The sequence below is a fragment of the Augochlora pura genome, chromosome 7, assembly GCF_028453695.1.
Source record: "Augochlora pura isolate Apur16 chromosome 7, APUR_v2.2.1, whole genome shotgun sequence".
Lineage (NCBI taxonomy): Eukaryota > Metazoa > Arthropoda > Insecta > Hymenoptera > Halictidae > Augochlora > Augochlora pura.
Genome location: NC_135778.1, coordinates 41,366,414 through 41,380,077, shown reverse-complemented (window position 1 = coordinate 41,380,077; position 13,664 = coordinate 41,366,414). Strand labels below are relative to the sequence as shown.

Genomic DNA, 13,664 nt, shown 5'->3' with positions numbered 1-13,664 from the left:
CCCCCCCCCCCCCCCCCCCCCCCCCCCGCCGTGGCAGGTCCGTGCACGACCGAAGCGGGTAAAGGCCGGGAAGCGATGTGGCAGTGCTAGCCATAAACTTATGACATATATATGTATATATTTAATTACTTATTTCTTAATTTATTTATCTATTTATATATTTATACTTATATATTTACACATGTGCCCGTCGTATTTTCACATATATGTACATTTCTACATACACAAGTACCTGCAAATAATCTAGAATCAGAGATTGCCACAGATATCGATCATTATATATAATATGTTATTATTATTTTACGGTCGATATTCATTTTAACTCTTATGTATATTTTAGTTCTTAAATATTTTCGTTATTATTCTTATTAATACTTTTATTCAAGATACTTTTTTCTGTTATATGCGCCCAGATTATCTATCTATCTATTCATTTATTTATTTATTTATCTGTTTATTTGTCTATTTACTTATCTATTTATATTTGTCGTACTACTATTTATACCCATACAAGCAAGTACCTGTTAATGGTACATTATTTTTATACGTATCAATCTTATTATGTTGTGATTTTAATTTTTACTCTATTTTAATTTACTCTATTCTATTTTAACTGATGCCATGATCGATATTGTCATTCATCGTTGTCTCAATTCTTGTTATTTCTACTTATTAAGATACATCTATTTTTTTTACATACTTATATATCTTTTTATAAATGTCAGCCACATTTTTCATGATTGTTTTGGCTGTTATTTTATTACTTATTTATTTATATATTTATATTTTAGCCCCCGCGCTTGGCGGTGTAACTGTAATAACCCCGGGCATTCTTTGTAAGCCTGGGGGAACATTAATTGATAAATAAATCAATGGCGAGAGTACCGGAATGGGGACCCTGGATTTCTGAACCATAGGACAAGGAAACAGAAATATCGTGGACAGACTATGTGAAGAGTATACAAAGAGTACATCAGGAATTGGCTTTCAATGCCTCATTATGTGTGGCAGTTTACCTGGGAATCTATGATAAGGAAGAAAGATTGATTGTCGGTAAATTTAGCTTGCGGATTGTGCGCTTCGTCACTTTACTTAGTGGCGCTGTCCGGTCATGGAAAGGAGCTTCGTATTTTCGCAGTAATTAAGCTAGCAACTTGTTGTTGCATACGATATTAATGCAGCAGAGTCTCTTGAATAAATCTCTGGCATTTGTTTAGTCTTTCATGTCATAATTTTGTTACAGTTCATGCATTTGTGCGACTCTGTGAAAGCATATGTGGCGCCTTGTATGCGATTGAGAGTGGCGCCCTCCCTTGAGTTTCGTACAGCGCCAGTCGGTGCAGTGGCGAAATTCTGCAAATTTTTTCGATTTTCGCTACTAGTTTGAGCATTTTGCCACTGCACCAGGTATCTCAACATAACACCTCTTTGTTGCATATTATTTTTTGAGGATTTTTCTTTAAAATGCATTTTTAATAACAAAATAATTCATTTTTTGCAGTATCTATTATTGCAAAGAATTATTGTTTCTTTTCAGTTTAGTTTTCGTATGTCCAGGTCTGTTCGAGGTGTACAAGTTAAGTGACTTACCTTGTATTCCTCGCATCTTTTACAATACATATGGTGGTGTAAATGTATATCATTTGCAATAATGACTTTCATCAATTTACCAAACTATAATAACATATAGTGTCGGTACATTAGAGCGGAAAGGAAAGAAGTTCAATAAACCTTCCCTTTCTGCACGGACGAAAGGTGTTATCGTGTTGATTCGGGTCTCGGAGTCGTTTTCAAACGATTACCGTTTTGTCGCTCCAGCGATAGACATGTAGCAAGACAACGATAAGCAAGAAGTTTTACTGCTTCAGAAAAAAGAGCAATCAATCAATGATGGGACAAAACAACTATAAAAATCGTTACATGTGTAATTGAAATAACAGTCGCGATGTCGTAAAGTTCTAACAACTCCTATACTGTGTACTATGAACCATAGAACCAATCAGCAAGAGTTACTAAAAGAGCAATAACAATTACATGTGACGTATTTATAGCGAAAATGTGGAATAGACAGAACACAAAATAGTGAATGCAGAAAAAAGTTTAACAATGTCGTTGGTTTATTATTTTCAGTGTATTTAAGATGTTAGGAATAGAAATAAATTTGAGTCACTTTTGTTGCAATCAGAGTAAAGAATTTGGTGATTATTCGGAATAGGCGTCCCAATACCGATCTCAATCATCTTGACATCTTTGATCTTTTTATAATGTGTCCACTGTATCAAATTACAGCTAATCAAACGTGAAGTCAAATGTATCTGCGAATAGCATCTGCTATAACCTGGCGGCGCGACCATTGCTCAATGCATTCGCACAATTTGTTTGGCCTCTTTTTCGGAAGGCCTTTTTATATGAGTCGTTGCAAGATGTTGATTGTTGAAATTCTTCACTGTGACGTTGCTAAACACGCGTAACTAGAAATAGGCGGAAGCAACATGTTTGTGTACATGAAATTGGTCCCGCAACTATGGCAAGCGACAAGGACACGCCTACTTTAAAACCGATCATTAGGTTTCGTAATCGAGACTTGAGACATCCTACCATCGTCTGGTGTAATTTTGTTTACACGATGCTGCAAGAGCTCCTCTGTACACTCTCGTAGAATGTCATGTTCTTGAATTTAAAATCAGTGAAACACTATCTTCATCCTAAATTTGAACATGGAGGCATACTTGTGTTCACCATGAACGCTGTTTCATGGATATATGTTTTACATATTAACTGCACAATGCTATTTTAAGAATATCCATGCTTTTCGTTTAATTCACATTAGCGTAAATCGTTTGATATTATGACAGTATTGTGTACGTTCATATTTTGATAGGCTAAAGAAGGAGGGGACTTTAGCCGTTTGTTTGTTTGTTTGTTTATCACTAAATGGAAAATTGTATATGATTATGTGTTATACTTGATTAACTTTGTAGTGTCTAAATGTTTGAAGGGTTTTATACCTACGAGTGCATAAAGATGGATTGTTCAATTAATACGATATTTTATAGTTGCCCAATTATTTGTTTATAATTTTACAATTACAGTACTAGATCATGTATCAAGGTTATTCTTTTATTAAGCAAAATGTTCGCTTCTTTGAATACAGTTTCTTCGCAAGATTATGCGATTTACACTCTTCGAGCAGCAATTCAATTGTTCTGGAACATATGAATGTGTGTGCGTGTGCGCAATGTACGGAGTCAACCAAGTGTAACTCTTTAATATAGCTATCATATTTTCAATGATTTTAAATATTAAAGTTAAGGAACACTATTTTTTAGACATTTTTATCGGCCAGTGCTGCCGAAAAAAATGAATCTCTTCGAAAACTTGAAAAAAGGAAGTTTATAGTGCGGAAAATTTAACCTCTTCAAAGATATTGCCACGTATACGTACATTTAGTTTTCTTAAAATTATAAATATTACAAGTCTGAGGACAATGAGAATCAGTTGAAAAACTATTCGCTACAGAATCCCTCAACAATGCCAAAAAATCTCATCGAATGATAAATAAAACAAAAACAATTAAATAGATTGTTCCCTACTCTAAAAGTTTATCCCTGAATAAGTTAAAAAGACAGATTTTGCAAATCAGATTCATTCTTGGTAGGTAATATTTTCTTTTGCAGGTCGTATTCAAGTTTTTACAAATCCAATGCACTTTGTAAATGAAATTAATTTTGTAGGTATCTCCAGAGCGAAATAATATATATAAATATATTCAAATATTTATTGCAGATTGTTTCAGAAGTTATTATTTTAGAAATTGAACGACGATAATGGGACGAATTATATACCTTAGAATATCTTTTAATAATTTTTCGCAATAAATGCCTTAGTATTTACATGTAGAGACTGCCGAACTGAATCGACTAGTATAATTAAAAATATATGATTCCATTTAAAGAAATGAAGCTGGTGACAATTCAAATTGAAGTTGATATTTACCTAAAAAAATTTTACTAATATCAGATTTTGTGACAACTTAACATAACCTTGACTTGTGAAAATAATTTGCAAAAAGTTGAATTCCGAGTGCAGGCTCCTGTATACATTCGTGGATTTCGCGAAGCCGTATACTTTGGAAATCCTAGATTTCGTTACGCGTACCTCTAACAAATACGCGTGGTAGCATGATCAGAGACGGAGCGGAGGAAGCAGGAGCGAGGGAAAAGTAGGAGACTCGTTTCTGATACCTTTCTCCAAAGATGTTCGATCGACATCAGTTTCTTTCGTTCCCGTGTAGTATGCGCCGCTGATGCAAAAGCAGAGGGACGCCCCGTATTCCATTCCTTGTTTCTGGCTAATTAATTACAACAATAAATTATTTCTTTGGTATTTTTTTACTGCTGGCGAACCAGCCGACTACTACTCAGCAGTCTCTCGTCGGCAACATAGTGTTTTCGCAACTTTCACGGCGAGGTTCGTACGGTTCGCAGTGTAGCGACTGCTCTCCATGGCAGTTGCAACTCGATCATAGAAATTTAACGGTGCTGTTTCGTTCAGTTGTTAAGCATGGAAAAATTCGAGCGAGTCAGAAGCTACCAGGAAAAAGAAGAAGAGCATCTGGCAGGTCAGTGTCTCCTTTCAAAAATTCAATAGACATGATTTTTAGGCGAAAATTCTTCTCTGGATAGCAAGTTTGTGGAATTTTACACATTTATGGCACAAATAAGTAGCCGAAATATAGAATTATAAAGCCATAAGAATAGTTTAATAATATTGTTAGACTGTTTTCAACTCGAGAATGTTATGAAAAGAAACGTTTTATTTGAATTTCATTTCTTTAATTTTATACAATCGCCTTTGAAAACTTTTATTTCTCTCGTCATTTAAGCCTTTGCAATCGAATGTTGACTCTGAGGCGCACCATTTTTTACATTTTCAAATTCGTTTATATTAAAAAAAAAAAAAACTGTTAAACGTGTAACCGTTGTACGATGCATAAGATTCGGTTCAATGCGCATAAATTGCACTGAATAGAGTTATCCTTGACGTCGCTGACACTGTTTCAACGGACGAGTGAAAGATACAGCGGATGAACCCGGATGCCTACTTTTACTTCGAAACAAGCTTGGCACGCGTTGCTCGTCCAACTCTAGCGTACCTGTCTGAAACAGCCAAGGTCCGATTAAAATCTTGTTTCCCCGGTCATTTTTGTGCGCTCACGGCAACAGGTTCGGCTCCTGAACAAAGAAGAAGAAAGGATGCTTGATTCTGAAAGCCTCTTCATAGACCGTGAAGGACATAGGCGAGGTTTCGTAACCGACTCAAACTTTGCTTCGTAATTCCGCGTCGTTGAACACGACCGACGTAATAAATACACATATATGTAACCGACGATAAATATACATATATCCAGTACATCCGTGTCGAATCAAAATATCAACATACGTTTAATCCATCTGCGACGATCAATTTTAATTACCCACTTTCAGTTCCGCTAATTATTGTACATTACACTGATTTTCTGAGAATGTTTTGGGTTGATTTTCGACGCTTAACGCGTAAAATCGAGAGCGTTCGAATGGTTGGTAAAAACAAGGTGTCATCAACGATCTGATAACCTCTTGTTTCGTGTTTCTAGGTTCTAAGCACACAGTGGCCGATGAAAGTGCGAATAGAAACGCGCGCGACCTCGACTCACTTTCCTCGACGGCTCGCGTCGTTTGAGCTTCGAATGCAGCGCGCGCGCGCGCGGTGTGCAGTGTCGAAAAAGGCGATCGAACCAAACTCCGATGCATTTTAACTTTCGTTGAAATCAAACTAATTGTAGCGGGCTAGCAGACAAGCAACACGTTGCTCCGGGTGAAAGCAAAACGAGTCGCTATTTACGCCACGGCCACGATGACATAATATCGCGGTGATCTAACTTTCTACGACACGTGTCTGGAAACCAAACGCTTCGAAATAGTTTTAGCAATCGTATTTTGGAAATGTCGTGTACCTGGAGATGCTGTTCAGAGAAAATGCCGTCGAGTATTCTTAAAGAGCGAATGTTACTTCTCGGAAATGACCCCGGTTCTCCTGTGGTCATTTCAAATAACTTTTTTCTTTGCAAAAATTTTCTCGTGGGCACCGTTAACGAGTTATTAACGGAAAAAACTGACCAATGAGGGCCGACATCAGCTGCTCCGAGACGGTCGTGCCAATGAGCGAAACCGGGCTTCGCCCGCGTGCAACCACGAAGAGTAAGACGCGCGACAGAAGTTAAGAGATGCGGCAGTCGACGCTATGCACATGTTGCTTACCAGTTCATTCCAAGTCCCCTGATATGACCTACTCTTTGCATTAGTTTGTCATTTTGCATTTCTGTTAACGCTTTTATTTTATATTATAAAGATACGGAAAATAGAACGTTCTGATATTGGACTAGCTGGATGATAACAGGAGTTTGCTTACAAAAAAAACTCTACTGTATTTTAATCATGAAAGATTAGAATGTAATTCACGTTGATGATTCGCCGACTACGTTCCGCAATCTCTTTTAATAGCCACATTGTTAAGAAGTAGCTTGCGTGGAATCGACATAAAATCTATTTTTTAAGATTCCGCAACACAAATGTGCGGGATGGGAGTAAAGAGGTAGATACACGCAGAACTGAGCTAAAAATACTATTTCAAACGACAAATGGTAATTAACAAATAGTACTCTTGAAAATAAAATATTTCATTTGTTACAACAAATTTTTAAGATAATATTTTAAATAGTAATTTCTACTTTATAAACGTACGATGCACTTTCATTTGTTTGTATGTTCTTTAAATAAAGACTATCTGATTTTATGTTTTAGATTAACAAGATAAATATTAGATTACCAAAATAAAATATTTATTTCATAGTTTAGAGCTATGCCTTATCAAAATAAAGTGTTTCATGTACTCAAATTTCATGTCTTATTTGAGAAGTAGCATGTTATTTGTATTGTGAAAAATCTATTGTTTCAAATAATATCTCAAATATTTTCTCTGTAAATATTACCGAACTATGGATACACAATGTGTACCATCACGTCTGCCGTTACGAGCATCTGTCAAATTTTCGTATTCGCGGCGCGTGCACTGCACAGATGTATCCACATTCGGTGGCTCTGAATACCAAATGGATTTCGTCGTATCACACTGTAAAATCACTCACACGCGATACGTGTAACGAGTACGGGCTTGTTCTACAAATGCTCCGATCACAAGTGCTATCGAGCCTCACAGCACAAGATGTTTGATACGATGACTCAGAAACTTGTAATTACAGTCATCTTAAAGCTCTGCTTAAACCATGTTGTTTTAACTGAAAAAGTTTGAAATTGAACTACTAGCAACAGAATTAATGCAATTGATTACGTTGCGTGGTTCACCTTGTATAATACACAAAAGATAAGTATATCGAAGAAATTTTAATTAATCAGCAAAGATTCATTGATACCTATCGCTCCTATCTATCGACTTAATCTAGAATTTTTACGTCAGTTCTAATCAGTCTCAAGCCATCTTTGCCGCATGTCATAACATTTTGATCGTTCGATCGCATTCTTTCTGTCAATAATAAAATGTATTAAGAAAAAATCGTCTTTTGATGATTTACCGAGTAAAAGAAAGAAAAATGGTGTGTTAACAACATATGTTTTTTTCTTTTATATATACGAGTCTCTCTTTTAGATGTTGTCGAAGAGAAACTGCGAACGCTCCTCAAAGATGGAGCAAACACTTTCATGGACTTGAAGTGGCAGCAGCCGGAATTGCCGGACTTTTTCGACGAAAAAAAGTTCCTCAACGGGCAACGGATGTTTTACAATAATGCATTCACGATGATGATTGCCAAACTTTGTGGGCTCCTATGCCTGTTTGCTGTACCGTCGATCAGAAACATTTTATCGTTCACCAAACAGAGCGGAACAACATGCGCGTCATTCCACAGATACGTGTCTACTATTCTACACACCTGGACTTGGTATGGGAAAAGGCCTGGAATAGAGAAAAAGTAAGTAGAGATACAAACGTGTGTTTGTACAACGTAGAGATTTCTTTGAAATATTATTATATCGGACGATTTCTGACGAGTAGACTATGAATACTTATGAAAAAAAAGAGAACAATTACGTGCACTAATTAGAAGTTTTGATTACTTGGAAAAAATACTACGGTATGTTAACACTTTATCGACCTATAAATCGACTTTTTACCCCTATCAGAATGCTGTGAATTGGTTGTCATGGCAACCAATAATTTGTTATCTATTATTGAGGTATTATTATATAGTTTTATAAATATTAGATGCCTTTCACGAGGAATAGAATAAATAAAATAGATAAAATAAATATTGTTTAACACTAGAACTACCGACGATTCAGGTATACCTACTTCTACCGGAGGGGTCAAAATAACTTGTTTCTTAAATTACCAAGACTTTTAAGAAAAGACAGCAATTTTTAGTTTTTATATATTTTTTATTCTTATGAACAAAAATTGAATATAACCTGAATAATAATAGTAATAGAATAGCATAAATTTATAAAATACTTATGCATAAAATGATCGACTGAAAGTAATCTGAGTCAAACTAGTAATTTTGACCCCCCTTGGTAGTTCTAGCGTTAATGTCAATGTTATGAAAATATAAACATCTTTACAACCGAATGACAGGTTGGTATAGGGTCACAATTAAACAACAAAGCTCAATAGGAATATACGCATACTCTCCAAGATCGTTTGCTTTTATATTTGTATAATTTTATACATACATAAGTATGTATTAATTATATCATTAATCAAATAACAATTTTTATACTCTCGGCCCGAAATAAGCCGCACAGTGTGTGTATTTAAATGCATTGAGGTAAAAGTATCGTGGAACGCACCGAAAGTGAAGTTAAATTTATTTAAAGTTATTTAAATGTATTTTGTACAATTTGATTTGTTTCTATTACTGTAATTCAGCTATCAAAAACTTTTAAAAAATACAATTTCTCGTACGATTCTCGGTATTTAATAAACAAAATGTAATCATTTTTTTCATAAAAGAAATCTGATCCACCAAATCTCTATATTAATTCTCAATTCTAGGTACTGATTAATAAAAGAAAATTTTAGGTATCGTTATATAATACAATGCAGTTACAGAAAAGTGTCAAAGGTGGAACGTGAGTAGTTCAAGGTATTAATTCATTATTTTTAATTCATGTTCCCCCAGGCTTACAGATGTATGTACATTTAATAATTACATACAATTACCGAAATTATAGAGGCGTTTGTTTCTGAAGTCTTTTGATAAACTTGTTTGTTCAAGCATATAGAGTAGATTGTCACAATTTCTGTGCCTTTGAATTAAGGACATATAGAAAAAGGAAAATTTTACATGTAAATTGATGATCTATATACATATTGTTATTGCGTTTACTTATAAACATGTAACATTCAGGGGAAGATATCAGTTTATATACAGGATGTCACATTTTAATCTATAAAAGAAAATAACTTGTTATGCCTAAACCTAAATGTTTTCGCGGGGCGGGGGGGGGGGGGGGGATACAGGGCAAATGAAGGACAACTTTGTATCTTCAAACGGAACCATATACATAATTTTGAATACACTTATCGGTTCAGTCAATCGTTTCGAACGAAAACACATTACGCTTCCCATGTTAACAAAGTATTAGTTTACGAGATACTCAAGTGAAAATATTGAATCTGAAATACATTTATGGTCGTTGCTGTACCATTTCGAATAAATATAATAAATAAAAAGAGAAAGCAAAATTACTTCATTATTTGCAGGTTCCTCGACTCCCTGAAGATCGTCCGGAAAAAGCACTGTACGGCTTTTCGTAGAAGCTGCGAGGCGGGGCTGAATCGTGTCACACAACTGGATATGGCATTGGCTCAGTTTGGGTTCATGGGGTTCACCCTTCTGTCCGGTGACTATCTTGGGGTTAACAACAGTTCCGAGGAACTCGAGGGACTGATTCACTTCTGGCACGTTGTTGGCAGCATGCTCGGAATGGAAGACAAGTTCGTAACGAGAAAAAGTTAATTTTGGTCATGCGATGCGACGCGAACTTAATTCCGGTCTTTCTCCATCTGTTTATTATTGGATCGGTGGAAGCTCGGCGGCCAGATTACATAGTATTTCATGAATACAGATTTTTTGAAGCATCTTTTTAGAAACTGAAATTTTATCGGCACGGTATCACGTGAGGTATATTCTGGTGTCATTAGTTTTTGCGTGAATGCACACCATACAAAGATCATCCTTATTTTCTTAAATGGAATATTGTATTTTTTAATACATCAATGAATACAGCTCGACGATAGTTATAAGAATGTATTAACCTATTTATATTGAATAGTAGAGAGTTTAGTTGATATTTAAATTTAAGTAACTTTATGTTATTGTTCCTGCCGTACTACGACATTATGTATCTCAGTATTTGCTATCGTTTAAAACGAATTGATTGTGTCCGGTAGCGTTATACAAACAAAATTTTTTTAGCTAATGTCAAGCTATATCTATCGATGTATTGAAAAATATATAGCTCCAATTAAATATCAAAATTAACCTCTACATGACCTATATAAAAAAACTAATAACATTCGAACATACCTCGCTCGATATCACTTAGATCACGGTACGAATAATAATAGTCACGTAAACCGAAATGGTCATATGTACCGTGCTGAAACCCACCCTGTATGTTTGTATGTTCAGCTTCGAAATATTTTTAACGCGACGCGATTTCTAAAGAAATTCAATCTTTTTCAGTTTTATGAGTTTAAAGGAAATCTTAATAAAAAAAAAACTGTCCGACATATATTGATCCGTGCTAGAAATAGCTGCGTGTTTTGTGTTGTTAAACTAAGCTGATGCTCGCAGCGCTATCGCGGAGCATCATCATATTTCCAGTAATTCGATCTATACCAGCGTCTTAAATTAGGATTGTTGGAAACTGGAATGTATAGACGTCTTTCGTGGTTGTAAGTGATTTTGATGTCTCGTGCGCGGATTGATGTTCAAGAATTTCGGGATAATATTTGTTTGTCGACGATCGTGTATCAAGAAACATTAATCAAATAAATTCTATTTGACAGATACAACCTGTGCTCGGGAAGCGTCGAAGAGGCACGCGCTCTTTGCAGACGTCTCTTGGACGATGTATTCCTGCCGTGTCTTGCAAACAAGAACGAAGACTTCAACGAGATGAGCCAAACTCTGATAAGAAGCCTGTGGTCGCTGAACCCATACATAGATTCGGATGCGTTCATTGTGTTTACTCTATCACTGGCATCCAACAGCGCCATCAACAACAATAGTTCGTTAAAAATAGGTAATCGACGTCGCTGCGATCTTGAAATCAAATAAAAAATGATATACGAAACAACAAATATTTTCAGACATGTCGCACTTATCCTGGTACGGAATATTCATTCTAAATGTTCAGCTATTAGTGCATAAATATTTGCTGCCGACTACGTATTGGTGGTCATCGTTCTTCCGGACATGCTTCAACGGCCAGATGCTATTGGCTGTGTACCTGATCGAGAACTTTCCATTTCTGGCGTTCTGGACTTACGGTATCAAGGATTCCTACGTAAACATATTTAAGTACCGAGTGATTTGAACTCGCGTTACGCGATCGTCGCAAAGTATTGTGCCATTGTGAATGCATTAAGTTTCTTTCATTCATCGAAGTCACCCGCGAAATGCTTAAGCAAACACGTCGGTATTCCAGTATTCTAAATTGTAACTGGGATTACTACTCGAAGCGAAAGGAAAAGAAAGAACGTGAGAACTGTTCTGTTGAGAGGAGATTTAACACGTTCTTGCTTGTTGATAGTAGTACGATGGATACGAAGACGCTTAATTTAAAAGACAGAATTTAGCGACTAATGTGCTTCAGATTTCATACCTACGAATATTAATGCACCAGTAACTTGTAAAAACAACTTAGCCAATAAGTCCTTTGTACGCTTTTCTCAATATGGTTGTCAAAAAGTTCGAAATCGCTCGCGCGATTAGATAATTATATATATATATATGTGTGTGTGTGTGTGTGTGTTTATTTATTTATTTTCGGGGAAAACTGAGTCCAGTAAAGTAATCAAACCTTGTTTTATTGTGTTTTGTATTATTTTAGTTTGACAATATCCATATTAGAGTTAACGCATTTAACACAGGGTTAATAAAGTAAGTGGAACTTTTATTGAGTCAAGGAAAATGAAAGTTGCATTGTTTTAGTATACTAATAGTTTTGAATCGACGGGAATAAAAATGGAAACAACGAAAATGTGATACGTTCTACCAGTCTCATAATTTTATATAGTTCGCAATTTATAATCCAGAACTTTTCAATAAATCGATCGATAGTATTAAAATTCAATAAATGATATTGAATTACGTTAGTAATGAAAATATTTGCATAATTTAACCCTTTGAAGGTTGAGTGGCGACTCTAAGGCGCAACTAGAAATTATTACGCCATGTTTCAAAATAATTTTTATCAAATTCACTCGTATTCAAAAAATTGTCGAGACCTGTTAACTGTTGCACAAGTCACAAAATTTAATTCCATAATGTGTATAAAATGCTCCAAGTTATATTAGGTTGGTGCATGTGAAATGTCGGATGTTTAAGTAAATATATAAAACTGTATATCTTTTTTCAAAAGCTGTTGGTTTAATCAAAATATACCCCGTTTGCTTTACTACACCTTTTTCAACGAGATTTCAATACAGAAATGCCTGTCTTAAACAAATTTTGATCTTTAGAATTAATAAACTCTGATATGGAATAATTCAGACTGTCCTCATTTATGTACTATTTAGCCCGTCGAAAGTCGGGCAGATTTTGAGCAGTTTTAGGACAATGTTGCCATTATACGTTGTTCGGCTGAAGAAAGTGACAGCGACATGTCATAAATAATGTCGGGATTAAGAGAAATAGAACGAACACCGGCATGAAAAACGTAAACACTTGAGTTTTTCTTCTCTGACGTCAGCTCTCCTACGTTGCCAGTAGGTTCGCCCTCGGCGCGTGGCTGTTCCATTACAAACCGCGCGAAGCATGTTGAGCAGCTCTGCGCTTGCATTTTACCGCATTTTCGTAACTTCCCCTCTACCTCTCGGACGTTAGAGACCCTTAGCGGACGGCTGGCGGATATATCCGCCCAAAATACTGCGCGCTCCAATACCTGTCGTCCACAGCGACGCTCGCCCGTCGAGCGATATAAATCGAAATAAATCTTCTGGCTTATAGTATTTCTATCTTATGCGATAAAGTGCATTTTATTAGGTTGGTGTATATGAATACTATATACTATTTAGCCCGTAAAAACTGTCCTGAATGTTTAAAATAGTGAAAGTCGGTTGGCGAAAGATCTATATTTTATAAAATTATATATTTTACTTCATTTAATTTCGCAATTGTTTTGTACGACGTATGCGTAGTTTTTATGGGCTACAAAGTATGTAAATGGAGACAGTCTGAAAAATTCCATACTATAGTTTATTGATCCGAAAAATCAAAATTTCTTGAAGACAGACATCTATGAATTAAACTCGCGTTGGGAAAAGTGTATTGAAACAAATGGGGCACATTTTGATTAAATCAATAGCTTTTGAAAAAA

General features: G+C 35.6%; 1 protein-coding gene across 2 annotated transcripts; it reads left to right on the top strand.

The window, feature by feature from the left end:
- The first annotated feature begins 4,288 nt into the window (after positions 1 to 4,288).
- On the top strand, positions 4,289 to 12,082 carry LOC144473045 (uncharacterized). Of its 2 annotated transcripts, XM_078186590.1 has the most exons (6): positions 4,289 to 4,470; positions 4,555 to 4,621; positions 7,705 to 8,026; positions 9,820 to 10,053; positions 11,131 to 11,366; positions 11,434 to 12,082. In XM_078186590.1, exons 2-6 carry the CDS (start codon positions 4,564 to 4,566, stop codon positions 11,658 to 11,660), a joined length of 1,077 nt encoding a protein of 358 aa, XP_078042716.1. In that variant the 5' UTR covers positions 4,289 to 4,470; positions 4,555 to 4,563; the 3' UTR covers positions 11,661 to 12,082. The 2 variants fall into 2 exon arrangements, with proteins under 2 accessions (XP_078042716.1, XP_078042715.1); XM_078186589.1 differs by having other exon boundaries at positions 4,289 to 4,621.
- Positions 12,083 to 13,664: the final 1,582 nt, after the last annotated feature.

Bases quoted from the DNA above. Each gene is read 5' to 3' on its own strand.
- LOC144473045 (XM_078186590.1), top strand. From the start codon at position 4,564: ATGGAAAAATTCGAGCGAGTCAGAAGCTACCAGGAAAAAGAAGAAGAG. The intron at 4,622-7,704 runs GTCAGTGTCTCC...TCTCTCTTTTAG, and splicing joins AGAAGAAGAGCATCTGGCAG to ATGTTGTCGAAGAGAAACTG. The intron at 11,367-11,433 runs GTAATCGACGTC...AAATATTTTCAG, and splicing joins CAATAGTTCGTTAAAAATAG to ACATGTCGCACTTATCCTGG.